The sequence below is a fragment of the Phoenix dactylifera genome, chromosome 7 (genome assembly GCF_051530095.1).
Source record: "Phoenix dactylifera cultivar Ajwa chromosome 7, Ajwa_hap1_PhDact_Kaust_v1.1, whole genome shotgun sequence".
NCBI lineage: Eukaryota > Viridiplantae > Streptophyta > Magnoliopsida > Arecales > Arecaceae > Phoenix > Phoenix dactylifera.
In genome coordinates, this window is record NC_143196.1 from 32,450,664 (window position 1) to 32,478,622 (window position 27,959).

The following is a 27,959-nucleotide window of genomic DNA, read 5'->3' on the forward strand; positions in this document are numbered from 1 at the left end:
TACCTAAAGGAATTAGAATTAGATGCAGAACAATTGAGAATTGTGGGCTCTATATTTCAAAACTCAAAATAGATCTGTCAGTCCTCAGAGGACGTTTAATCTCAGTACAAATCAAACATGGTTATCATTAAAACCTTCCGACTTAGGACATACAATATTGAAGATCAGATGACGTAGTCTTTATACGTATGTTCTCATTCCGAAAACTTCTAGTCTTGCTTAACCATTTAGAATAACACACTACAACCAAGCTGGTGAAATTAATTAGCATTGGCTTCAAACAGCTGAAATTTGATTAATGAAGAACCTTTCACGTACGCGCACCTTCATCTCTGGTTAATGGGTTGGACGTCCCACTATGATGTGCAGAATTAAAAGACAGCTAAAAATAAGCAATGCTTGGAGCTCAAGGCTGTCTGCTGGGCAGCTTGACAAGAATAGAATGCTCTGGCTTGTGGCTGCATTCAAAATCAAGATGCACAAATGCCCGTTCGGCTTCTGGAAGTTCCTCAATCTTTATCTGTAGCGATTCTCCTATGCAATGTGCTTCTTTCAAAGGCAAATCTTCTGGAAGTTCAATGTCAACCTATCCCAGCATGTAGAGCTCAAACAAGTTAGATTAGAATGCAACAACTATAATATCACAAAATTCTATTAAGAAGAGCAAGAATGTTATGCTGCTGTGGTGCTCGGCTCTTTGACATTGCTACTCAACATTTTCATTCCCTAAGATCAGTTGTAAAGACATATCTGCACTGCATGCAAAATGAACAACCACAAAAGATTTCTGAACTGGACCCCCAAACATGTCATAAATATGGTTATATCAATTGTAGGAATATACGATCTATGGACAAGATTTGAAATCGCCATATATATTTTTGTTATATGTAAGTTCGAAAGATATAGGCCTGTAGGTAGCGTATCTTTTATTGCTTCTCTCCTAAAACATAGTTACAGAGGAAGAAAATTGAGAGGGACTGCAATCTGTTCTAGATATAGATAGCCTCATGTGAAGCATCGGTTTAATATAGTAAATAGAATACATGTTATATGAATTCAACAAACACCTGTTCTTTTATAACCTCTTTTCTTAGTACGCACAAATGTTACCCCCAACAACACTAACATATGCTTTTTCGATATCAAGAAAACCATGTATAAAATCTTACTCCTCTTTAAAGTAGCTACCAATAGCACAAGCAATGACTAGCCTCATAGTGACTTCAATAAGCACAAAGCCAAATGGTTCTTGGTCTATGTTTATGATTTGTGTTCATGTTCTCTCTCCTGCAACTTTATCTGCGAATTGTTTCAGCAATAGGTTGGGTAATTAATTTCATCTAACATTTCTTTTAAAAAAATGGTACAAGTGATTTGGCATTCCAGTTAGAAGCAATATTTTATCGTATGAGCTACTTAACTAAATTAGCCATGGTTTTTCATATTTTATATGCCAAAATGGTTATTCTAGTGAAGTTTCTTATTCATAACTACGCCATTTAATAAGGTAAAACAACAAAAAAAACCAGTAAAAAAACAGCAATAAACTAGTTTTTTGAATCACAATGGCACAGTTACACTCCTAGTATAGCAATTGTATTTCTATGTTTTGAATGATGAAACATAAATAGGTTTGTAAATAATCTGTCTCTTAGAATTCTTCAGTTAGATATAGTATTTGGGTTTCAATGATAGAAACGACTGTTATATGGCATCAAAAATGCACTAACATTGCAATGAGTAAACTTCTAGCAAAGAAACTATGAAGACCAAAAAGACAACATTTATGTTCTTGCTTTCAGGAAGGATCACTAGAAACTCTCAGATTGCTTCATTATTTGCGTTGAATATACAATGAATTAAAACGAAGCCAACATTTCAGTGGTCCATCTTGTTTAATATTTATTTCCCTGATTGCCTGTTGCCCAAATATGTTATTTAGATATATCCAATGATGATATTGTAGCATCCACTACAAGGAAATAAAGCTTAGACTGAGAGTTTAGAAGCTAGTATAATATGCGAGTTTAACTTTAAAATATGCAAATATCAAAAATATATTTTTGATTTATTCTAAGTTTTGTCTTCCAATATCACCAAATTTCTGCTAACAATTGATAGAAGTGAGATAAAACAAATAAAATACACATTTTACAATCTTTATACCAAAAACATATCCTGTTTTCATATTCATCTATTTGAGACCTTACGAGAACAACAACTATTGACTAACCTCCACAAAGTAGAGGACTCCGAAAGTATAAGCTCGAACTGTGTCAACACGTTTAATTTGAGGATCATGCCTTAGAACAAGATACGTCAATTTCTGCAACACCTCTGGAGGAGCTGATTGACCAACCAGTGAAACTGCATGAAGTAGTACAGCACAATATGTTTGAATTATGCATGATTGGAGATATAACAAACATATGACAAAGGGAAGAATTAAGTTCATGTGCAGATATTAAATAGATGGCGACTTGCCATAATAAAAAGTTTCCGATATACTAATTGTTCTATAACCAGGAGCTGTCACAATTTTATTGTCGATTCCCTGCTAGCAATAAACATAGTATCTCTGACATGTTTTTATTCTTTCTTCTAAAGTTTGTGCACTGAACACATGCATACCATACAATTTCAGGTCAAGTTCTTAAAAGAAACTTTCTTTATAAATTTTAAGAATTATTCTTTACATGATTCAACAAACTTCCTATTGATTGGCTAATGTAATAATCTTCATCATGGACTAAATCATAGAGAAAGTACATTTCCAAATAAAAGGGCAACGTATAATAGGACTACTATTTGACAACATCATGATGTTTTAAAACTTCAAGAAAATATCTTAGAGCAAAAAGCTTGAATATAAAGGTAGTTGATAGTCCATAAAAGTCATGTTAGAATAACCAGAAGATCAAGTTACGAAAAGAAACCTGCATTTTCCCAAACAGTACCAGACCAATTTGAAATTGTATAAATTGCAAGGACAATTGCCCCAGTAGGGTCCATCCACCAATAAAAGTTATCGCCAAGAACAGCAGCAGCCAAGCCCAGAATATTGGTTACAACATCAAAATAGTGGTCCTGGATAATACCGATGATATTTAGCCGTTTAAAACGGAACGAATGTAGTTGATGTCAAAGAAATCAAAATAAAAATGTCACAGCAACTTAAATCAGTGAGTGTCATTGACAAAACCTGAGCATAGGCCCGGACTATCTTGTTCCCTGAGGTTCTGCAATAAAGCCAGAGAGCTAGTTTTACCACAGTGGCAGACAGCATGATTGAGTAGAGCCACACAAGTTGCGCACGGGACATTTTCTCAGGTGCTTCATTTTCTATCAAGCGTTCAAGGGCTTGAACTAGAACTTGAAATCCTGGAAACATGAGAAAAATAGCATTACTGTTTAGATTATAACATTTTTGGGAGAACCATTAATAACATATAAATCATGAAGCGCTAACCATTTCTGTGCTTATTTAAAGGGTATTACAATATTATTTTTTATAGACAAAATTATTAAAGTGCTGGAGCTTAGGGTTCTCACATGGCGTTGTGCAGATATAATAGGCCTTCACTTGCCAAGTCACATAAAACCACTCTTAAACGTGAATGACCTAAGAAACATAGAATGCAGTACAAACTTTATTCATAAATGATAGCCTTGTTCCACCTATATTGGGTTTCTATCTTATCCTTGTTTTCAAAGTTTATTATTGTCTCTCAACCATAAAAAGCTTTTTTACATCCCGTAAGTCTTCTATGGCTAGTTATGGGTTCCGAAGTTTAAAGCTTGTTTACATCCCATAAGACTTCTATGGCTAGTTATGGGTCTGATACTTATAACTAGTCCTACATATGAGAAACTAAATTCCAGTAATCCCTTTTGTGGTGTCATGCTGAATATGTAATCCATCCAACTAGAATAGTACAAAGGCCACGTAAGAAGAAAAAAATATACCTAATGTAGCCATGACGGCAGCAAATATAATGATGCCTACTGGCTGCACGCGCAACTTGCCAATTGGGTATTTGTAAATATTTATATGCTTCATTGATAGATGAGTAAACCAAAGAATTCCACCGGCCATAAGATCCAACAGGGAATCAAGTGTTGAAGCAGCAATAGCAATGGATCCACTTCTTATAGTAGCATAAATCTGCATTTCGTTGTAAATATTGAAGTCATTAGATGAAACAACAAATACAGTTGCAGAATAATAAACTCGAAACATCATGCCATAAATCAAATCTTAATAGCTTAATGAAAAAAAAAACAGGAGAACTACATCACCTTTAGTGCCAACAGAGCAATATTTGCATAATTTGATATTCTCATTGCAGATTCACTTTGGGCTTGCTCCTGAAGATCTTGATCGCTGTTGTATTCATTGGGAATATTTATAGTCTCAACTTCCTCAAAAGATCTAAGCGTAGCAAACTGTTTTTCATAGTATTCTCTCTCTCCTGAAAGAAATAACAAAGAAGAGGCATCTCAATTGGCACTCGGGTGAAAAAGTGAGAAACAACATCAACTTTTGAGCCTAAATGGTGATCAAAAGATAAAGCAATTTTGAAAAACAAAAGCAACGCTGCAATACTGAATTACAGGTAGAAATGAGCTTATAGTTGGGAAAAGAATCACAAATCTTAGGCAACTCAGAATAATGTCGAAGCAACTTATTGGACAGAATAGGGAGGAATGGCAGAAGCTTTGACAGAAAAAAAAGAAGGAAACCGTTAGAAAAAGATCATATGATTTTGAAACTCAAGATCAACATGAAAGATATAAAAATTCTTCCAATAAACCAAAGACAAATTTTTGCAAGCATTAGACTGTTAATAGCACATCATATAATTCTAAAAACCTACAACTGGTTTCTGAACTTATAGATAAACAGGCAAAGTCAAGAATTCCAGCGGCCAGCAGAAGCTGATTTTCTCCAAAAAAAAAAGTTTTTTTTATAGATAATCTGGATTTTTATGACAATCAATAGATGGACAAGATGAGGTTTCAGGACAATATCTCCATTCCATTCTTATGAGCATCCTCCTCCTCTGTTCTACCTGCCTTTCCCCTTAGTTCTTCCTTCCATTTAGCTCATCTCTACTCTCCATTTCTGCCGTTAATATCTTCTGATTTTCAACAAAAGCCGGGTGACTCTGTTTTAGCCTCCCTTATCATAAAAAAATACTACATAATTTTGAAAGTAAGACGGGAAACTCAAACCATTTTCTCTATTTTCTTTTTTTTAAAAAAATACTGAAACGTAGGCGGTCCACGACAAAATTGGACTATTTGCTTTCAGAAAACCTGTTCAATTCAAACACCCAAAGACCACCAGAAGAGCAAAGAAAGAGCAATTTTGAGATGCTTCTTAAATTCCCACACAGCAAATCCAAAACTGTAAATCAAATTTCAGATGGAGAAATAAGAAAAGCAACCATGAAACTTCACTCCCACAAACATTAATAGAAGCACATTTTATAACTCGCTAAGACTGCATTAAACAAAACACAAATAGACCAAATGAAAAAAAAAAAAAAACTGAAGCTTTGAGCTAATTAGAGCAGGAGCAACTATAAATCATTATAAAAGAAGTGAAATTTCAAGAAAACACCAAACACATGTTCCAAAATTGACCTAAAAGTCGAAAACTTTGATCCATTCTTGTAGAAATCTAAAGACATTTATCTTTGGCACTAACCATCCCTCAAGCCTTTCATCCGGGAGACATCGATTTGGAAGGGATTCTCCGGGTCGACCCCCTGCTTCACCTTCTCCGGCAACCTCGCCATGAACACCCCTCGCATTGAGTTTACATTATTTCTCCGTCCCCGGTTCTCTGCCGCCCCCCCGCCGGCGGCGGCCACCCAGCCCTCCAACAACGGCGCCCTCTCTTCCGCCCCTTCTTCCATCCTCTCTTTCTCTCTCTCTGGCCCTAAGAAATTTTCCGAGCCGAAGAAGGCTCCAAAGATTTCATTCTTACAGGGGAGGAAAATTCCAAAGAAGAGAAGGATAAGAGTAAGAGGAGAGAGAAAGAGGAAACCTACTGCATGGAGGCGCGCTTCTTATGTTCTTTCCCCCTCCTTTTTGTTATGGTTACGTCGACCTGCCCCCTGTTTTTTTATATGCAAGATTTTCTCCCTTTTCCCTTCTATATTTGATATTTATCCTTCCTTATTAGGTTTCTTTTTGGTGGGAATGCTTCTTTATTTTTTAGGTATGAGTGGAATATTTTTTTATTAGTTGACTGGTCGAATTAGCAACCTAACGTTCTTTATTTATTAATATCATTTTCTTCTATAATTAGATGTTCTAGTTTTTCATTATTTAAGTTGGTCAATCACCTAATATTCACCTACCATTATATGTTTCGATTTCTATAACCAATATTATTATACATAAGTTTTTGAATATTTTATTATTGATCATAATATGTTAGATGATATCATTGGTTGGTGCATCATAGATTTATCTTACATATTTGTTTAGCATCGAAGACTTTTTATAAAACTATAAAACATCAAAATCAACTATCAAATCCAATAATCGTCCAAATGGATGGAGATTGATGATTGATTAACTTGATGATTATTGGAAGAAAAATATTAAGAAAGTAATTAGAGTTGGCATAATAAATTTAGAGCTAAATATTATGGAAGAAATAATATAAAACTATATATTTATTTAAAATAAATATAAGAAAGATGATATCTACAAAACATGATGAGCATCGAACAATGAAACCATCGTTACTTTATTGTTTATACAAATTAGACATGGTTATGAATAAATTAGAAAATTTGAGAATCATAAAAAATCTGATTAATTGACTCTTCGATTATTATTCATAAAGTTATTCCAAGTCAATATATAACTTGAGGATAATAATTTTCCTATTTGGTGATTGATTGTTTCACCAAATTTTTGGGTCTTCTGGCTGGATAAGAAGATCAGCATGGGTATGAATAAGAAAAGGCTCGAGTGGAAGTATCAATAATCCCACGCCATAATAAGAGTTTGAAAGGTGAGGCCTATCCGGCCATCTGGGCGTCGCGCCAAAATACTCGTGTAAGCTAACGGTCGGATCGGTCGACGGGGCGGAAGCGAGATTTCCTCCTGTGCGTCTTCTTCCTTCCCACTTTCTGACCGGACTCTAAGGGAGAGGCCCAGAGACACGTGGTGCAGTGCGGCCCACCTTGTTTGTTTCCTTCAGGAGGCACCGAGAACATTGAGTGAGAATTCGTACAGACATGAGTTTAGTTTTATATTAGTTATTCGTTAAATAGATTTTGGATACTTATGTAGCATTAAAGAATTCAAATAATAATATCTTTTGGATAGTCATTTTGGATAGAGTCCTGAGTTGTTACAAATAAATTTTGTTTATGATAAATGTTCCTAAGCTGCTTCTTCCTTCCCTAAAAAATGAATGAATGTGTGACAGCAATTGTTACGAAAAAAAAGTGGATGATTGACGACATCTCATCCTTGCATATGCCAGAATTTATAAAACAGCATGTATTATGGTTATTTCTGGTTTGAGCCAAAGTGGAACATCATCCTAGCAAAAGGTAGGCCAAGACCTGGTTCTCATCTCATCCAAGATATGTTGTCTGTGTGTATTGTGAATTTGTAAAATAAATTAAATAATAAATATATGAATAAATAAATCTGACCTCAAATGAAGATTCAACTATGTTAGATCAAGGCTAGTGTTTGACACTATGTCCTTAAGACAGATTTCGCCCTCCACACAGGTGCTTTGGATCTCGTGAGCGTCTGCCTCCCAGGATACAATGATCTTCACAAACAAAAGGAGCACACCAATTTGTTTGTACGGTGAACAAAAACTGAGTTTTTGTACTCTCTTTGAATGAACTCACTTATGCTCTCTAAGAACTCTAGAATGAGAGAACTAGATGAATTGGAAAAATTCCATGTGTAGAATGGTTGGAGGAAGGCTCTATTTATAGAGTTTATGGTGACTTTTCAGAATAGACACCAAGTGAAGAGACATGTCTTTTCTATTCAAATGAATAGACACATCCCTATAAATAGTTATGTCTTTCATTCTAATAGTCATGTCTTTTAAATGAAAAGATGCATCCATACAAAGATGCAATGAAAAGATGCATCCATACAAAGATGCAATGAAAAGATGCAACTCTTTTGAAGAGACATACCTCTTCTAAGAAGCACCCTTTCAAGTGGGTCATTTTGCAGCCTATTTTCTCATTCACCTATTATAGTCTAACAATCCCCCACATGAATAGAAAATTGGCTGAATGCATGTAAATGTTAATGCAGACACTTAAGAGAGTACATTGCGAAAAGATTCTGCATCGAGATAGGTAGCTTTTGGCCTTGAACCTTCTCTAGTGAAAGGCTATCGGATTTACTGGCTAAATAGTGAACAAGATGTCTTGAACTATTCAGCTGATTAAGTAAATCGAATCAAATAGACTTCACACAGTCTCTTTTCTAACACAGTTAGTTCTCATGATTGTGTTCATTTTGGCCCTGAACAACTCCTGGTATTCATGAGTGCTCTAGAGAATTCAGCCTTATAAAAAATTCTCATAGAAGCGGCCCCTTCACACTCATATAGGTGACTCTTATTAGGAATATCCTGCTATATCCCACTTAGATTTTCAAGATATAAGAGTTCATTAAAAGCGAAGCTTACCCTTAATTATAAACGTTGCAGGCAGCACTAGTTAATCTTAGGAATAGGTTGGAGATTTTGTCTCCCTAGTGCTTATGTTAAGCCACACATAATTCGGTTGTCCCTTTGAACATAGATCTTGGGATCTCCAGTCAACTAGGTTGGGTTGCCATTATGATGACTCTTTAATTATAGGCTTTAATCCCATTCCCCTCGATGTGCAATTTACTTGCTCTCTAGTTAAACCTTTAGTAAGCGGATCCGCAAGATTCTCTTTAGACTTTATATAGTCTATCGATATAATTCCATTTGAGAGCAATTGTCTTATGGTATTATGTCTTCGACGGATATGTCGAGATTTACCATTATACATATTACTCTGTGCCCTTCCTATTGCTGATTGGCTATCACAATGTATACATATTGCTGGCACAGGTTTTGGCCATATTGGAATATCCTCTAGAAAATATCGAAGCCACTCTGCTTCTTCTCCTGCTTTATCTAAAGCAATGAATTCAGATTCCATTGTGGATCTTGCAATATATGTTTGCTTAGAAGATTTCCAAGACACGGCACCACCACCAAGTGTAAATACATAACCACTTGTGGATTTTGTATCTTTGGTATCAGATATCCAGTTTGCATCACTGTATCCCTCAAGTACAGCTGGATATCTTGTATAGTGCAAACCAAAGTTTAGAGTGTATCTCAAATATCTAAGCACTCTAATAATTGCCTTCCAATGATCAACTCCAGGATTACTCGTATATCTACTCAATTTGCTAACTGAGTATGCTATATCGGGTCTGGTGCAATTCATGACATACATTAGACTACCAATTATACGAGAGTATTCCACTTGAGAAATGCACTCTCCAGTATTTTTGGCTAAATGAAGATTTATGTCAACAGGTATTCTAGCTACATTGTTATCTTCTTTGTTGAACTTTTCAAGTATTTTCTCAATGTAGTGAGATTGAGATAATATAAGTCCATCAGATGTTTTAGAAATCTTAATTCCTAATATAACATCTGCAACACCTAAATCCTTCATGTCAAACTTATTGGATAGCATTCTCTTGGTAGTTTTAATGATTTCATTATTACTACCCAGAATGATCATATCATCCACATAGAGGCAAACAATGACATAGGCTTGGCTATCATTTTTGACATAAACACATTTATCACATTCATTGATTTTAAATCCATTTGTGATCATGTGTTTGTCAAATTTCTCATGCCATTGCTTAGGTGCTTGTTTTAATCCATACAGGGATTTAACAAGTTTGCACACTTTCTTTTCTTGTCCTGGAACAATGGTACCTTCAGGTTGTTCCATATAAATCTCCTCATTTAAATCACCATTTAGGAAAGCTGTTTTAACATCCATTTGATGTATTTCAAGGTTATACAATGCTGCAATAGCAATTAGCATACGAATGGATGTTATTCTCGTAACAGGCGAGTAGGTATCGAAATAATCAATACCTTCCTTTTGCTTGTAACCCTTTGCCACAAGTCTAGCCTTGTATTTATCAATTGATCCATCAGCTTTCATTTTTCTCTTGAAAATCCATTTACTACCCAAAGGTTTACTTCCAGGTGGAAGATCTACTAATTCCCAGGTGTGATTTTGCATAATGGATTCAATTTCACTATTAACAGCTTCTTTCCAAAAAGGTGCTTCAGGAGTGGACATTGCTTCTTTGAAGCTTTGAGGCTCATTTTCTAATAAATATGTTAGAAAATCGGGACCAAATGACTTTGCAGTCTTTGCCCTCTTACTGCGTCTAATTTCATTGCCTCTTTCTTTTTCAATGGACTCATGATCCATGTCACTAGTTGCAACATCATAAGTTCTTTTATGAGAACTTGTATCACTTATATTTTTGCATGGAAAAATATTCTCAAAAAATGATGCATTTCTAGATTCAATAATTGTATTGACATGTATTTCAGAAATATTAGATTTATGCACAAGAAATCTATAAGCACTACTATTATTTGCATATCCAATAAATATGCAATCAATGGTTTTAGGTCCTATTTTGCTCTTTTTGGGAGTAGGAACTAATACCTTAGCCAAACACCCCCACACTTTTAAATATTTGTAGGAAGGTCTTCTACCTTTCCATGCTTCATAAGGGATTTTGTTTGTTTTCTTATGGGGTAACTTATTGAGTATGTAATTTGCAGAAAGCAAAGCTTCCCCCCATAAATTCTGAGGTAATCCTGAACTTATCAACATAGCATTCATCATCTCTTTTAGAGTTCTATTCTTTCTTTCAGCAACACCGTTTTGCTGAGATGAATAAGGTGCAGTAGTTTGGTGAATAATGCCATGTTCTTGACAGAACTTATTAAGCGGTGCATCATATTCACCACCTCTATCACTTCTAATTGCCTTAATTCTTTTGCTAAGTTGATTTTCAACTTCATCCTTATATTGGACAAACATATCTAATGCCTCATCTTTGCTTCTAAGTAAATACACATAGCAGTACCTTGTGCAATCATCAATAAAAGTAATAAAATACTTTTTTCCTCCTCTAGTTTGAACATTTTTCAAATCACATATGTCAGTATGTATCAATTCTAAAGGTTCAGTACTCCTTTCAATTGAATGAAAAGAGGATCTTGTTAGTTTTGATTCTATACAAGTCTCACATTTATTACTAGTATTAATATCAAATTTAGGCAATAAATCTAAACTTACCAATCTACGCATAGTATCAAAGTTAACATGTCCTAATCTACCATGCCACACATTTGAGGACTCAATAATATAAGCAGAAGATAAATTCTTATTATTAATAGATGGTACAATAGTCATTACATTCATCTTAAAGAGCCCTTCGCTCATGTACCCTTTGCCTAAATAAATTCCACTTTTAGTGAGTACAAATATGTCAGACTCAAAAACCAACTTAAAGCCATTTTTGCTCAACAATGACCCAGACACGAGGTTCTTTCTAATATCAGGCACGTGCAGCACTTCGTTTAGAGTAAGTTCTTTTTCCGAAGTCATCTTCAATATAACCTTGCCCTTGCCTTCAACTTTTGAAGTGGCAGAATTACCCATGAATAGTTTTTCACCACTAACTGTTTCATAGGAGGTGAACATGTTCTTATCAGAACATATGTGTCGAGTAGCCCCAGTGTCTACCCACCATGTCTTGGTATTGGAAACCAAATTTGCTTCAGATATGACAGCAGAAAAATTTAATTCTGCAACATTCGAAGCTAGCTTATCCACCTCGGTTATATTAGCTTGTGGAGATTTTTTCTTGAAATTCTCGTGTGCCTTTCGGTAGCGACAATCCTTAGCACGATGGCCAGGTTTGTTGCACACATAGCAATTTCCCTTGAACCTCTTTCTATTGCCACTCTTGGTATCTTGTTGATCATTATTCTTTCTTTTTCTTTTGTTGGTCTTGTGTCCCTCTTCCACCACATGAGCCTTGGACTCCATGAAATGGTTTCCAATCTTTTTCTCAGAATTTTGATTGTCTTCTTCAATTCTCAATCTAACAATCAAGTCTTCAAGTTTCATCTCCTTGCGCTTATGCTTGAGATAATTTTTGAAATCCTTCCAAAGTGGTGGTAATTTTTCAATAATTGCAGCCACTTGAAAAGACTCACTTAGTATCATCCCTTCAGCATGAATGTCATGGATGATCACTTGGAGATCTTGAACTTGACTTATGACATCCTTGGAGTCGACCATTTTGTAGTCTAAGAATTTGCCCACAACGAACTTCTTTGTTCCAGCATCTTCCGTTTTGTACTTCTTGTCCAAGGATTCCCATAGTAATTCCTTTGCCGACTTGAGAGAACTATACACATTATATAATGTGTTGTCCAATCCATTGAGAATGTAGTTTTTACATAGAAAGTCAGAATGCTTCCATGCTTCTACAGCAGCCATAGTTTGAGCACTCTCTTCACCCTCGGCAAGAATAGGAGCCTCTTCACGAAGAACCTTCACAAGATTCAACGTTGTGAGATAGAACAACATTTTTTGTTGCCATCTTTTGAAATCGTTCCCATTGAACTTTTCGGGCTTCTCTCCATGGCTCACATGTGAGGCAATGGGAATGGCGGTAGGCACCACATTGCTTGAACTTAAAGCCATCTCTAATTACTAAATAAATGAATAATCTCAAATTAGAATGAGTAATATCAAAATTTAGTTTGTCAAGTGAATGCAAACCAACAATGAACAAATTTTGCAAACAGAATTAAAAAGTGTATATATAAAACTATTTGCAAAAAATTAAATAAATACAAAATCACAATATACACAATATAAAAAGTGGAGATCTGTCTTAAGATTGTTGTCTGTGTGTATTATGAATTTGTAAAATAAATTAAATAATAAATATATGAATAAATAAATCTGACCTCAAATGAAGATTCAACTATGTTAGATCAAGGCTAGTGTTTGACACTATGTCCTTAAGACAGATTTCGCCCTCCACACAGGTGCTTTGGATCTCGTGAGCGTCTGCCTCCCAGGATACAATGATCTTCACAAATAAAAGGAGCACACCAATTTGTTTGTACGGTGAACAAAAACTGAGTTTTTGTACTCTCTTTGAATGAACTCACTTATGCTCTCTAAGAACTCTAGAATGAGAGAACTAGATGAATTGGAAAAATTCCATGTGTAGAATGGTTGGAGGAAGGCTCTATTTATAGAGTTCATGGTGACTTTTCAGAATAGACACCAAGTGAAGAGACATGTCTTTTCTATTCAAATGAATAGACACATCCCTATGAATAGTTATGTCTTTCATGCTAATAGTCATGTCTTTTAAATGAAAAGATGCATCCATACAAAGATGCAATGAAAAGATGCAACTCTTTTGAAGAGACATACCTCTTCTAAGAAGCACCCTTTCAAGTGGGTCATTTTGCAGCCTATTTTCTCATTCACCTATTATAGTCTAACAAGATATCACTTAATCTCTCTCTCTCTCTTTCTCCCCCTATATATATAGAGAGAGGGAAAGTAAATTTAATTAAAAACATAGTGAGAGGAAATCAATCCCGAGACTGGAAATAATAATAATAACACATGGGCAATTATAGTTTTGGATATTACTAATTGTAGTTGTTTTTTCAACTAGGATGAGCAAAAAGTGTGCAATTCAATACTATTGTTAGTGTGTCTGGTATAATATGAATCTTAGTTTATTGTATGATAGTAGCTACCATGTGGAAAGATATTAGCAAGTTCAATATATATAAATGCATAAGTTATATCTTGGATTGAGCCTATCCCACATCTAGCCTAGTCCGCTCGATAAATAGATCTATATATATATATATATATATATATATATATATATATATATATATATATACTTACTTCCCATTCCACAGGTTTTTTTTTTTTTTTTTGGGGGGGGGGGGGGGGGGGGGGTCAAAAAATGGTTTTTTATTTCATATAACTCGAACGTCAAGTTAAACTTGTCTAGACAATTTCTCCAAAATGTCAGATGATATAAAAAACGACTCAGTCGACTGAGTTATGTTTCCGCTGCCGTTGGGTGGCCGCTGGAAAACAAAGCCTAACCTTCTCTCGAAAAACTGAGGTTGGGTCCAACAAGCACTTGCAGCAGAGAAGGCCCACAGACAAGCATCCGGCAAGCTCCTACTTACTCAGTAAAGCTGGCCTCTTTTCACCAGTGCCGACACAGTGCACACGTAGGTAAAGAAAACAAAATTTCAGTAGGGGTCGGTGTCTTTTTGCGGCCTAAACTCCTCTATTTGTCAGTCGTGGAAAATTACTTATTTATGTCTGAGACGAGGGAGAGGGATATATATAGGCCTACCTATCTTGATAAGACCCCCATAAAGGAGGGACCTAAAGGTTTCATACTACTGGGCCAAAAGGCAGAACTTCTGAATGTAATCGTACGTAGTATATATCATTTCATTTCATCCTTGTATATATATATATTTTCATCGCTACGCAGAGTTACTGTATTTTCCACTGTGGGCACCTGATCATCCCACCAATCATTAAGCATGGGAACTCGAGCAGGGATGATGGTCATGCAATGAAGTATTTTTAATATATAATTAACAGATAGCTTATTTAAGGTCTATAAGGTTTTTTTTTTTTTTTTAAAGTAAATGGGCCACTGAGCAAATGGTGACCCATTGTCCACGAGCTAACCCAAATCAACTCATTTACGTTCTATTTGGTCACATGTAAATGAAATCGGATCTGATCATGAAAAATTGTGGTCCACATTCAGTACTTATTTCGGATGGTCACTGTGTTGTACATGCAGATGAAACATTGTTATCCTTACCAGCAACTGAATTCCCTTGGAAGGCAAATATTTTGGATAGGGTTGTTAGTCCTGAAAACAAAAAATTCAATATTTTCGAGTTAGGTCTAAAACTATGAGCCCAAATTAGGGCTGGCCATACTTAACTATCTAGTCTGTTTAACTTGATTCGATATGGCCAATTATCTGTTTAATAAAGGTTGGGTTTAGATTGATAAATTTTTAATCTGCTGATACCCAAGCGAAAAAAAGAGAAATTTTTACATGAATACCCTTCTAAAATTCAAATTTGCATGAATACCCTCTTATAATTTATATGTATGTTCGTATTCTTATACAATACTGTTTTTGCACAAATACCCTTAATATAATAGTTCTTCTAACACCGTTAATAAAAATTATATTTATTTTAATTAAAAATAAAATAGGATTTTGAAATTACTTTTTTTGTCTTCCATCGTGATTGCCTTATAAATATTTTTTCTTTACACATCTACTCATTAAAAGTATTTTAGTTATTTTATTTTGAAACTGTTAATTTTTTAACGACGTTAGATGACATGAGCACATATGCAAGATAAGGATAAAAAAATAACAGAATAGCAAAATAAGTGTTTTACGAGTATATACATACAAATATCAATATGGAAGAATATTCATGCAAAATTTGATTTTTATGAGGGTATCGATGTAAAAAAAATCCTCAAAAAAATTAATGAGATATATCACCCATGCCCTCCAACTTGCGCCCACTCTCGCACCCTATTGTAGTACTCACACAGAGCTCCACGTGTCAGTGGTGGTGAAAAATTTTGGTGTGGGTTATGAATATAAAGCAGCTAGGATTTACCGAAATATAAAACAGCTGGGCGACGTGGGACGTGCATGCACGTCCGATGGCATGCCTCCATGCTAAGGTGGCGGTCGGTTAGCGGTCGAAAGCCGCTTCGAAACCAAAAAAGCCCGATTTTCCCGCGAAACGCGCGACGCCACCCCTCGCCTCTCTTCCTCCCTCTCTCTCTAACCAATTCCTCCTCCTCCACCACCTTCCCTTGCCAACTCTCCTCCCGTTTAAACTTCTTTTCTCTCCTTTTCTTTCTTTTACATTTCCTTTCCTCTTTAGGCGGGGTGGAGGTCTTTGATATTAGATTCCAATTGTCATTTCTTTTAAATTCCTCCTCAAGTTTTGGTTTCATAATTTTGTTTTGGAGCCTTGGTTCAATATTGAATCGCTCTGCTAATTGATCCTTGGTGAGTTTTGCATTCCCTTTCTCTATAGGCTGATGATTGTTAGAAGAATCTTGTTATGGCAATATGGTTGGCTGCACCTACACTGCATTGTTAAATTCTTGGGATCTCAATGATTCATACCTTAGAGACCTTTCTTCTCCTTTTAGGTTTCATTGAATTTTTGGGTGTTAATAAATAATTAACGTTAGGTGATAATTGGTTGGCTTGACAAGTGGGTATCTCTTAGAGGCTTGTATTGCATTGGAAACTATATAAAGAAGGGATGGATTCGATACTAAGTTCTTGTTATGTTTGCAGGATTGATCCCTCTTTCATCAATATGGGAATTGGTTTTTTTTAAGTTGCTCTGGCGATCAATTTTTAAGTGATCTTGCGAAGGTGTTCATATTGTGGATTTTTGAGTGCAGACAACTTTGGACATGTTCTGCTGTGGAGGTGCCGAGGAAGAGAGCTTTGGTCCACCGGCTAGCCAACATGCTGCACCACCAAACCGCTATGTTCCAGGTAAAATCCCTCCTTTGCATATCGGCTCATCTACTGCTTTCGAGAGCAAACTGTTTAGAACCAAATCAGCTGTTCATCATAATTGAGATCGAGCTTGTTTTCCTTTATAAGCACAAAGATTTGATGGAAGCTATGATAACTTGGCGGCTCTAATGATGGTAATATAGATATCTAGGTGCAAGCAACTAATGCTTGTCTTTTGAAAGATCTTTTATTTCATATGAAATGATGCTTCGGGGTTTCTTGAAAAGGGAGTGAAGAGGTTGTTCTCAACATAGCGGCATCATTGAGATACAGAGCCATCTAATAACTTTCTAAGTATCAAATATGTAATGTTGGTTCTTGATTGCTGAAGGTATAATCATGATAGGAATGCATCAGGCCGCCGCTATGTGACCGTTCGGGACATGCTTTTGAACCCTTTAGAGACTCTTGGAATTTCCTGATAAATATGAGCCACAAGGCTACTGATGTTGTTCAGACATTCTTGCATTAACCGATCCAACTTGGAAATACTGAAGAGAGCTCTGTTTGTATACTTAATTTGCTCATGAAACTCAAATGTGGAAGTAGCCACAGTTGTTAGCTGAACAGGTGCTGCATGCTAAATGGTTATCCATTTGTTATAATACTGATGGGTGCCCAATGTTTGTTACAAACATGATATGCATGCTTCCAGATTAATTATCAACCCAATGCATGCATTTAGCCGCTATGAAACATGCTAGATTTATGAGGATTCTCAACTTATATGGATTGAATTGGTAATTGAATCGATTCGTACTGTAGGTGTTTGCAAATTTTAGATAATGACTTACAGGCATCATTGCTGACTGATTATTTAGGTCATGATAGAGATCCAAGAGGTCCGAATCCTGCCAGAAATGGCGCCCCACAAAAAGCTTTGCCAATCGAGATACCTGCAATACCGTTGGCCGAACTGAATCGACTAACCTCTAATTTTGGCCAGAAGGCTTTGATTGGGGAAGGTTCCTATGGTAAGGTTTTTCATGCAATTCTGAGTACAGGAGAGCCTGCTGCCATAAAGAAGCTCGATCCTAGTGTCTCGAGCGATCCCGATTCAGATTTCACTGCTCAGGTAATTCTTGCATAGCAGAAACTGTTCCATTATCCTCGTCGCAAGTGCATGGTTTGGCACTAACTTCGCCTCAATCTGATTATCTCCTTCTTATCATGGTTGATGCAGTTATCCATGGTTTCAAGACTTAAACATGAGTATTTCGTTCAGCTGCTGGGCTACTGTTTAGACGCAAACAATCGGATATTAGTATATCAGTTTGCAACCAATGGGTCTTTACATGACGTTTTACATGGTAGTGGATTTATATCCTATCAACAGGTTGCGCGATTTTATCGATCAAGCTTAACATTAGGGAAAATTTTCTGGCACAGGGAGGAAAGGAGTGCAAGGTGCTGAACCTGGACCTGTCCTGAGCTGGAATCAAAGAGTGAAGATTGCCTATGGTGCAGCAAGAGGTCTCGAGTATCTTCACGAAAAAGTCCATCCATCGATTGTTCATCGGGATGTCAGATCCAGCAATGTTCTTCTTTTCGACGATTATGAATCCAAAATTGCTGACTTCAATCTCACCAACCAGTCTCCTGACACAGCAGCTCGTCTACATTCGACTCGAGTTCTAGGAACTTTCGGCTATCATGCTCCAGAGTAAGCTTAGCTTTCAGTACTCCCTCCTTCCCCACTTTTCTTTGCTATCGATGGAAACAGTAAAAATTGGTGAAAATTTAGCAAATTGGAACAAGTTCAGACTAACATTCCCAGACCTTCATAATATATAATAATGAAACAGAGAAACTTCTTATTCAAAGTTCGATCAGATGCAGGGCCTCCAATATAGACTTTGTGTAGCTTTCACTCATAAACTAAACTCATACAATAATAAACTGTGGATGATGATAAAGAATTTCTTCTATATTTCTTATATGGCTAAAGTGCAGGTATGCAATGACAGGACAATTGACACAGAAAAGTGATGTTTATAGCTTTGGAGTCGTTCTTTTAGAGCTTCTAACAGGAAGAAAGCCTGTAGACCATACAATGCCAAAAGGACAACAGAGCCTTGTTACTTGGGTAGGTTCCACTCTCCACAGTGTTATCATCACTATAGTTATTTCTTCTTTGCTCTTGAATTATGTGATGATGCAGGCAACTCCAAGGTTGAGCGAAGACAAAGTGAAACAGTGTGTGGATCCTAAGCTAAATAATGATTATCCACCAAAAGCTGTTGCAAAGGTATCTGATTGTTCTCCTTTCTACTTGTGGATTGAAGTGTAATCTACTTACTACCTGTGGATGCAATCTATATGCAACAAAACAAATGCAAGGCTCTCTATATCTTAAGAGGAACATCTTTTTTTTCTCCCTCTTAGTTTTATCCACTTTGGGGATTTGAAATCCTCGAGTATCTAACATGTTCTATGGATACATACATCATCTGTGTGTGTTTGTGATGTTCAGATGGCAGCAGTTGCAGCACTATGTGTTCAGTATGAAGCCGACTTCCGGCCGAATATGACGATCGTTGTGAAGGCTCTGCAGCCTCTCCTCAACAAACCGGGGGGAGACAACCATAACTGACCTCATAGAGCTGTTGTTCCTTCCCAATTATTATTGGTCATTACACCATCCTGATTCGGTTCTCTGTGTATCAAGCAAATTTTGTGGATAAAAACCGATAATATGCCCTAGTATATCAATGTATCACACAAGTAATTAATTAAATAAAGTAATACTATTTCTTCTTGGATGAAGCAAATTTTTGCTGATGTTGGTTTATTGCTGATTGAATGTAGACCAAACCTTGTATCAAAAACAATATGGCAAGGGCATCGATTTGCGAATTTTATGTGGTTCTTGTAATCGATCCAAACGCATGCAGCTTCGCTTGCATCTTACTTAAAAATAAGATGATTATTGACTCAAGCATGATCTTGTTGGTGTTTTACTATTTGAATGATGTTCCAAAAAGCCTATCCATCAATTGAGCCTTAGAGGCCAAGTTCCGTTCATTTTTCTAATCCAATGAACAATTTATGGCATTACCACCAAGGTGGTAGCACGGTTGGAATAGGGCTAAGATTCTACCGGAGTGGCTCAGGTTCAAAACGTGCGGGCGTCGATTAAATGCGGGGACTGGATGCCCCCCGCATAGTTTACTCGGTGGAGTCGCCATTTGGTTCGCCGGTACTGGCCCCCCCCCCCTCCTTAAGCAAAAAAAAAAAAAAAAAGGAAAAACAATTTATTTTATTTGCACATTTAGAGAGATCAAAGTCGCTATTCCAGCTATGTTAAAAAAAAAAGGGGTTAAGATATTATATTTAAGAGGAAATATGAAAATAAAATTAAAAAAAAAAGCCAAGGAAATCCGTCGCCTGAGAGATTCGAACTCTCGCGGGGAAACCCCATGTACTTAGCAGGCACACGCCTTAACCACTCGGCCAAAGCGACGAGGCGTTTAGCTTCTTTCCTAGTATAGTTTCTAGATGTTAAAAGAAAGTAGAGCTTACTTCCCTCTCCGCCTCCACCGGAAACTCCTTTGGACCTCGATTCCGCCCTCTCCCCGGCCACCGACTCCTACGACTCCGTCCTCTCCGCCCTTCCCACCGGAATCTGTGCTAAAAGAAACATTTCTTGTGATGAAAAAACCGTCGGTTACACCCAAGAAGACGAAATTTATCTCCAGGTCGCGTGAACGGTTCTTTTTCCGGTGCCGTGCACGCTTAAACGTTGGAAGCCTCGTCTGATATTAAACCGAGCCGCGTCTGATCCTATCGTCCGCATCCGGGAATTTTTCAAACCACTCGATTTTTGCTCTTCCCATTATTCCATTATTATTTATTATTAATTGTTATGTTCCATTACGTGGCCAATAAAAGATTGCTTACACCACAAGAATAAATTGATAAACAAATATATCGAATATTTGAGCTAAGCAAGCACAAAACAAAATTTGTCGTGATGGTTTCAGGCGATGGTCGTTGTAAAGTTTTATAACGTCACTGCCATAATCACAACCTGCCAATGTTTAGACTTTCACCGTGGTCAAGATAATTACTGCTGACGTGGCATTCCAATGGACGACTTGGTGAGAGCTATATAACACCTCGGATGGTCATCTCGTCACAACAAATTCCCAGATCCTAAGTTTCCATTCCGGCAACCATGTTCGGCCTAGATGGGTTGTTTTCCCAGCCAAGCGACCTTCTGTTGAAGGTGGCCATGTTTGTGTTGATCCAGGCTCTGGTTTATCTCATACTATCCAAGTCATCAAACATCTTCTCAACTACTAAGATGCGATCTCTTAGCTTCCGGACGGTCCGATCGGTGAGCATCCGGCGCATGTTGGCTGCTCTCTCCGACCTACCTCCCGGCGGCGAGCCCTCACCATCATCTTCGCTGTCTCCTGCCAGCAATCGATCGTCCGATCGAGAAGATTAACGCATACTGGATGGCATGGCCATGTCCATCATCAGTTTGGAAGGCTTTGATTTTTACAGCTGAGGATCATTTGATCTTGATATAGGTTATGTAGATGGTGCACCACATTTGTTGGTGATATATTAGGTATGGGGGAGATTTTGTTAATTTGATGTATTGAAATTGGTGGTGCTGTAACTATTGATTGATTCCTAGGTTGTAGCTGTTGTCTCTTTGATCATGGATATTTTCTTCCTTAGTTGATTATCAGGGGATGATGGGCAGATTTCATATAACTTTGATATGAACATTGAAAATTTTGATAAATATTTTTTTTCCCCATACTATCTCTATTTGTTTAAGACATAGAGATACCGATGAAAGCAATATTTATATCTATGATATCTACGTATTCTTAAACAGAAATAGGTCTGGTGCAACCAATTAGATCTAGGCATGGTCATCCCAGAGTTTGATTCAGGCTACAAATTCAATGGCCTGGTCAGAATTTGAGCCAAGCTGGGGCTGAGTAAAAGTTACCTGCATGCAACTAATAAACAGATAGAACAACACGAATACCATGATTTTGTAGATGAAATGTTTCTCTCTCTCTACAAAGGTTAAGATGTACTAAATCTAATGTAAATTTCATGGTGTAGAACAAGTAAGGCAGCCATCATCTTGTTTTCCTCTCGTTGGACAGGAAGGTTGAGGGACACCATTGATATCATCACACTCCCCAACAATAAGGGCTTCATAGAGGCCAGCTACAAGCATTTACGTCAACAAATTGTAATAAATTATCTATGAATAGGTTTCAAGTGCAATCAGATTTTTCTCCTGTAGGACATTCCTTTTGAAAGGCACTAAGTTTGCATCTGCATGATGTCAAGGGAATTGGTCCGCAGTCCCTAACCACCCAGGGATGCGCAGCTACAGACTCTAATGTCATCCTCTGCTTTGGATCTGCCAAGGAATTCAGAACCGTTCCAGTCAAACTCTAATGGATAAATAAGACAAGTGCATGGCCAGCCACATTAACCACACAATACTAAAGAAGCAGTTGAAAAAGTAAATGACCCCATCAAAATGGAAACACCGCAAAGAGTTTTTAGCTCATTCTGCAGTGTGTTAATTCCGTGTGGAGCAAAGTTCCTAAAGATTTGAGGACTTCTGGTCCTCGGATGTTAAAAGATCAGGGCCATAAAACCACCAAGTATATAACATGGTCGACGACACAAAACTGACCTTTACAAAGAAGTCCTTGTAGTAAATCCTTAAGATCTGGATCAACTTCCCCAGGGAGATACAATGGACTACTGAGTATCTGAAATGAGAAAGAGTACACCCGCAATGAAAAAATATGGTAAAAGAGATGCAATACCAAAGGAGCCTTAAGAAGTAACTACCTTGTCATAAGTATCTTGTAGACAGTCCCCGACAAATGGACAATATCCAAGTACCATACAGTATAATGTAACACCAACAGCCCATATATCAGCAGTTTTACCATGGTAAGTACTGCCTGCTTAGAAAACATTCCGAACTTTAAGATATGTATGACCTGAGAGAAACCCCACATGTCTTAAATTTATCTAATTTTTGAAAGTGAAGGATGGATGTCTTACCCAGACAACATTCAGGTGCAGTAAAAACAGGGGTTCCAGGTGACCTCCAAAGCTCATCGTTGCCATCCTACAAAAAACACAGAAGTCAATAAGGCTAATTGCATACTATCGGCACCACTGATCGAGATGGACTGAATATTCAATCTGATCTTGGACATTCAAAAGACATAAAAGCTGCATGGAGAAATTTAAAAGAGCAAAGATCAATCATTAGGAGAAATTATATCTAATGGCAAAAGGCTTGACAATGACACCTGTCCTTGCAAACACACTCGTTCTAAACTTGTTTTCCCACAAGGTCATCAGCCTCAACTGGGCTCATTTAAGATAGAAGACATACCCACACAAAGTAAAGCCACCAAAAAGCAAACAAATTCAGAGTAGTCTCAACTGTCAAGAAAAAAACTTAGGCTTCAAGTATATATAAATAACTAAAATAAAAAAAAAATGAGGTCCAAATTACCTCGAAAGCATGGCTAACACTGAAATCACCAATTTTTACTGTTCCACTACTTGTTAGCAAAATATTTTCAGGCTTGATATCCCCATGCACAATACCCTGTGAACAGAAAACATAAATATATTTTCACCACCAAATCGCAGTATCTGACATGCCATTTTGTATTTAAGTCTGTACAGCAAAACTGACTTTTATCAAGAAAGTTCGTTCATATGTATGAGCCTGAGAATTTTTTTCTCTACTTTATCTTCATATGATTTTCACAGATGTGTACTTTTTATAATTCCTGATATACCTTAAATGATTACGTGCCAGTTGGCTCAACGTCACAGTCTACTCAACAAAACATGACTATAGATCATGCTTGTCACAGTGTAACCTGCCAAAATTCCATACTCAAGCAAACAATATCTGCACTGGAAAACAATAGTGCTTCACAATAGCACCAAAATTAATGTTACAATTTCTCCTCTATTACACTGTTTCTTGTCTTCTCTTTTCTTGCAACCAACTGATTCACAATCTGTTATTATCCTTATCATCCAGATTCTTGACTCCATGAAGATCATCTACACCCCACTCATTGCATCTAAAAGCTCTAAAGATATAACATTAGCCTCAATTAAGGATAATATGATTTTCTGCTAGCTATATAACTAGTACCATATGAGACAATGGTCATGCTAGCTCTAAACTTAGCTTCCACTTTCTTTCAGTCTTAAGAATCAGTGATGCTGTAACTTAAAAAATCAGGTTGCTTATTAACCAGTAATGTCAAATAAGCTTTGGGGGAAAAATTAGCTTCTTGAGGCGATAAATAAGTATTTCATTCTGAAGCCATTAAGGAATGATAGCTATTTGAATTATTCAAAATACTGCACTAGCTATGTGATTAGAACGGTCAGATGAAATATTGTGGTGTACAAATAAAAGGGAGCTGCATGCCCCAAATTCACAAGATACTTGTACCTAAAGAAAATAAAAAAGCAAAAGAAAACTTACATGAGCATGTAGATACATAAGCCCAGAAACTATGTCTCTCAAATATCTCCTAGAGGTATTCTCCCCCAACCCATCACATGTTCCAGATGCATTGCAAATTGACTTGCCTTCCACATACTCTAGAACTACATGACAAACAAGCTAACGTAATGAAATAATAATTCATAAGTACATATCCTTATAAAAAGGACATTCAAATATGGCCAGAATATAAAAATTTGCAGAAAATGTATCATCAAGATACCTATATAAAATTGATCCGAGTCTGGGTCATCGATCACCTCAATAAGATTGATTATATTTGGATGTTCTAATATCTTCATGATTGAAACCTGGAAAAGGATAAAAAGAAAACAAAATAACAACTTTAAAGCCTTTATACATCAGAATGTGCAGAATAAAACTCATATACAAGTGATTAAACCATAAAGTAGAATAGCTAGAGAATATTTTAGCAAATAAGACTAACAATATGCATAAACAAAACAGCTGTTCCAACAAGCTATGCTGAATATGTTCCAAAGTTTATAATAGTTTCTAGGAGCATTACTACATTTCATCTCATTAGTGTTTCTAAATAGGATGGTCTACAAAATGCATACCAACATTTAGCATATAACCTAATAATAAAATCTGTCAATAAATGGAAAATACCCTCAAACAAGCATAAACCGTCTTAGCATTTTTATAGTGTCATCTAAGTCATTATTCCTGGTTTCTGGCTCTGATACTTGTTTAAATTTCCAGATGGTGTAATGTCACATCAAAATATACAATATGAACTAAGGAGCTTCCAGATAAGTAACAGTAAGTGGGATCTTTCTTTAAAATTATCAGGGATCTTTCTATTTTGGAAAACAAAGTTGAAAGCTAAACAAGGAGTGATGTGGAAAATAAGGCCAGCAATCCCACTAACCCCAACTTTCCCATCCCACTAATTTAAACTACTTACTCAACCAAGGAAGTCTAATAGTTTTACGTTACCTCTCAACACTGACCCATGTCCCTTCTTCTCCCATAGAAGCTAAGTAGATGCACTGCTCCATTTCCATGCAGCACCTCACATCTCCTCGAGCAGTAACCCATGAAAAAGGACCCCCATCCCTCTCTCTCTCTAAAAAATGCTTTTTATTTTCCTTAAAATTGTTTTATTTTTTTTATTGTTTCTTTTTGGTTTTCATGGTCCCTTTGGGTCTTGCAAGGTGTTATGTTCTTGATTGGTTTGGATATTGCTTTATTAGATACAATATTTCACTCATAATCTTTGGTAGTAAATTAGTCATATTAATATTAATATCACCCATTATTTTAGAAAAGCTGTACTGCCAATGACATGTACAAGGGAGAATAACAACTTACATAGGCAATATAAACTTTCCAACGGGCATGGGAGTCAGAAATAACATCTTGCTGATTCACACTAGTTATGGATGTTAGCTACTGATATTTATGAAGCCCGGCCCCGTCATTATAGCATGAACCTTACAACTTTGGACTTAGGTAAAGCACATGATAGCATTGTACTTAAAAACAGAAAAGAGCACAGAGAAATTCAATACTTTCAGCATCTAGAAGCAATTAAGATAAAAGGGAAAAAGTAACTACCTCCCTACGGGCATCTGCCAAAGCTGTTTCAAAAGGAGTGACTCTCACTCTTGATAGCCGAGACTTGTAAAATGCCTGTGCAGGAAAGCAAACCAAAACATTATAAAGGATAAAGAAATTATTTCTTTTATCTTCTTGTTGATCAAACTCTTAGATCATGATTAATGATATGAATTTTCATTTGAAGCTGCTATTATTGACTTTGCCAACAGTTGTTAGGTCAGCTGGTTGGCATCTCTTTCCTGAGGTGTTGCCCTGGGGATGTCAGGGCTCAAACCCTGAAGGTGGCATATTACCACAGTATTGCTTGCTCGCGCGCATGTGCACACAAGAGAGAGAGAGATGGGGGAGGGAGCGAGAGAAAAGGGGGAGGGAGGGAGAGAGTATTTCGGGGCAAATAATAGTGGGCAAATTAAGATTTCTTTACAACATCAAAGAAAAAGCAAGACAAAATTGTGAGCTTACAGCATGAAAAAGACTCCTTATACTATAACTCTTCTCGAGTACATATAATAAATACATAAAAATATTAAAAAGCATTAGCAATGAACGTTAATAACTTTACCCATGAAATGCATATAAAAAATTTCCAATTGAAAGAAAAAAATTATACATGTTGCGATAAAAAATAAAATACATACCTTGACTGCATATTGTTTTCCATCGATACTGCTTCGGTACAAAACCTACCAAATCATATGAAAGATCTAAGTATCCTTTTAATGTTCAAACCAAAAAGTTTCCTGATGATCATCTGAATATTCATACCACTCCACAGATCAAATAATAAATTCATACCACTTTGCCATAGCTCCCACGACCTATAGTACACTCTCGAACATATTCATTTATCATTTTCCGACCACAAGCAGTCTGCACATATACATCGAACAAAACAATCAATATATTGGTTTTGCATGCATCCTAAAAGTAAAGTATCCCAAGCTATCATACAACTGAAATATGATACACCGAAATGGGATGAGTACTAATTGTAATTCTGAAACCACTGTAGGCAAAAATAAATTATCAAACTCTTCCATGCCTGTAGACTAAACTCAAATCCTAGAATTTCTCAACAATCACATTGTAACAATAAGTTCAAACATACGAGACAATCTTTAAAAAAAAAAAAAAAAATTTAACCATCAGAGTTATATTTCATACCGCACCCCTTGTGATATGGGTGGTTTCCTTCGCAGGGCTTTCTCTACAAATCACCCGATTCTTTCCCGGAAGAAGAGGATCAAACTTTCTATATCCCTCACAAGAATATCCATACGAGCCATCGAAATCCTCATTTAGAAAGCGTTCCTGATCGAACCGGTCGTCGAGATCAATCTCCTTGTCAGGCTTCCCAAGAAACCCAAGGCAGCCGCAGCAATCCATTCCCCGACTAGAATTGGAAAACAACCAGGACATTGCAAGAAATCCAACCAATTTCAAGGAATTACCGTCAAAAATCCGCCCGGAGAAATCCAAAATAGGTTGCGGTAGATGGAATATTCTCGTAGAAAACTCCGTCTTACTGCGCAGAAGAGAAATTAGGGATTTCAGAAAACCCAAGAAAGAGACGATTTTTAATTGGAGAAATCCATCCTGGGGTTTGGGGGGCGTACCTCGGAGGGGTGGTTTTATTCTTAAATGAGTCGTTTAGGGCAAGTTCACATCGAAGTCTTTTTCTCCCCCTCTCCCTCTCTTTCCTTTTTTGAACCGTCCCTGTAGATTCCGTAGAATAATCGGCAGTTGGCCTGAACCGCTTTATAACTGTTTGTAGTTGTAACCATTACGCCTGTACCTTCTCCGCCACCGGCAGCTGCGGTTAAAAAAATATTTTTTACAGCGATGTTAGTTATAATAATTAATATTATTATCATCATTATTATACTGATAAAAGCTGCAAAATATCAAGACATATCCATCCTAACAGGTTTCTGAAATCAAAATTTTTCTGCACAAAAAAAAAAAGGTTGACGACTTTTTTAATACAAAAATATGGATGGCGTTAAAAAATGAGCCATCATCTTCACAACCATCACTCTCGAAGGGCAGTGAACCATATCTC

At 36.7% G+C, this 27,959-nt stretch overlaps 4 protein-coding genes and 1 non-coding gene across 6 annotated transcripts; 2 read left to right on the forward strand and 3 right to left on the reverse strand.

Annotated features, from left to right (window-relative positions):
• Positions 1-33: 33 nt before the first annotated feature.
• LOC103712998 (metal tolerance protein 4-like) lies at positions 34-6,109 on the reverse strand. The gene is made up of 7 exons (XM_008799744.6): positions 5,717-6,109; positions 4,303-4,475; positions 3,970-4,168; positions 3,206-3,384; positions 2,940-3,090; positions 2,237-2,370; positions 34-586 (listed from the first exon to the last, which is right to left on the reverse strand). The coding sequence occupies exons 1-7, from the start codon at positions 5,925-5,927 to the stop codon at positions 407-409; spliced, it is 1,227 nt and encodes a 408-aa protein (XP_008797966.3). The 5' UTR covers positions 5,928-6,109; the 3' UTR covers positions 34-406.
• Positions 6,110-16,527: 10,418 nt separating this feature from the next.
• LOC103713703 (Protein kinase superfamily protein) lies at positions 16,528-19,533 on the forward strand. 2 transcript variants are annotated; one of them, XM_008800716.6, is made up of 7 exons: positions 16,528-16,743; positions 17,589-17,842; positions 17,951-18,077; positions 18,157-18,430; positions 18,721-18,853; positions 18,929-19,015; positions 19,241-19,533. In XM_008800716.6, exons 1-7 carry the CDS (start codon positions 16,659-16,661, stop codon positions 19,358-19,360), a joined length of 1,080 nt encoding a protein of 359 aa, XP_008798938.1. In that variant the 5' UTR covers positions 16,528-16,658; the 3' UTR covers positions 19,361-19,533. The 2 variants fall into 2 exon arrangements, with proteins under 2 accessions (XP_008798938.1, XP_088557890.2); XM_088701764.2 differs by having other exon boundaries at positions 18,721-19,015.
• Positions 19,534-20,148: 615 nt separating this feature from the next.
• On the reverse strand, positions 20,149-20,230 carry TRNAS-GCU (transfer RNA serine (anticodon GCU)). The gene has a single exon. It is a non-coding gene; the product is annotated as a tRNA-Ser (tRNA).
• Positions 20,231-20,889: 659 nt separating this feature from the next.
• LOC103713005 (uncharacterized) lies at positions 20,890-21,421 on the forward strand. The gene has a single exon (XM_008799755.6). It carries the CDS (start codon positions 20,945-20,947, stop codon positions 21,218-21,220), a length of 276 nt encoding a protein of 91 aa, XP_008797977.1. The 5' UTR covers positions 20,890-20,944; the 3' UTR covers positions 21,221-21,421.
• A 338-nt stretch (positions 21,422-21,759) lies between these two features.
• On the reverse strand, positions 21,760-27,672 carry LOC103713013 (serine/threonine-protein kinase GRIK2-like). Its single transcript, XM_008799770.6, has 12 exons — positions 27,514-27,672; positions 27,062-27,422; positions 26,693-26,767; positions 26,536-26,580; positions 25,895-25,969; positions 24,534-24,621; positions 24,290-24,414; positions 23,291-23,386; positions 22,828-22,894; positions 22,609-22,724; positions 22,448-22,526; positions 21,760-22,165 (listed from the first exon to the last, which is right to left on the reverse strand). The coding sequence occupies exons 2-12, from the start codon at positions 27,314-27,316 to the stop codon at positions 22,017-22,019; spliced, it is 1,170 nt and encodes a 389-aa protein (XP_008797992.2). The 5' UTR covers positions 27,317-27,422; positions 27,514-27,672; the 3' UTR covers positions 21,760-22,016.
• Between the last annotated feature and the right edge of the window lie 287 nt (positions 27,673-27,959).

Bases quoted from the DNA above. Each gene is read 5' to 3' on its own strand.
- LOC103713703 (XM_088701764.2), top strand. From the start codon at position 16,659: ATGTTCTGCTGTGGAGGTGCCGAGGAAGAGAGCTTTGGTCCACCGGCT. The intron at 17,843-17,950 runs GTAATTCTTGCA...TGGTTGATGCAG, and splicing joins ATTCAGATTTCACTGCTCAG to TTATCCATGGTTTCAAGACT. The intron at 18,431-18,720 runs GTAAGCTTAGCT...GCTAAAGTGCAG, and splicing joins TTCGGCTATCATGCTCCAGA to GTATGCAATGACAGGACAAT.
- LOC103713005 (XM_008799755.6), top strand. From the start codon at position 20,945: ATGTTCGGCCTAGATGGGTTGTTTTCCCAGCCAAGCGACCTTCTGTTG.
- LOC103713013 (XM_008799770.6), bottom strand. From the start codon at position 27,316: ATGTCCTGGTTGTTTTCCAATTCTAGTCGGGGAATGGATTGCTGCGGC. The intron at 26,581-26,692 runs GTATGAATTTAT...ATGATTTGGTAG, and splicing joins GTGGGAGCTATGGCAAAGTG to GTTTTGTACCGAAGCAGTAT. The intron at 25,970-26,535 runs GTATGTATTTTA...TTTCCTGCACAG, and splicing joins GAAAACAATATGCAGTCAAG to GCATTTTACAAGTCTCGGCT.
- LOC103712998 (XM_008799744.6), bottom strand. From the start codon at position 5,927: ATGGAAGAAGGGGCGGAAGAGAGGGCGCCGTTGTTGGAGGGCTGGGTG. The intron at 4,476-5,716 runs GTTAGTGCCAAA...TATTTCTTTCAG, and splicing joins GATGAAAGGCTTGAGGGATG to GAGAGAGAGAATACTATGAA. The intron at 3,091-3,205 runs GTTTTGTCAATG...GGTATTATCCAG, and splicing joins TAGTCCGGGCCTATGCTCAG to GACCACTATTTTGATGTTGT.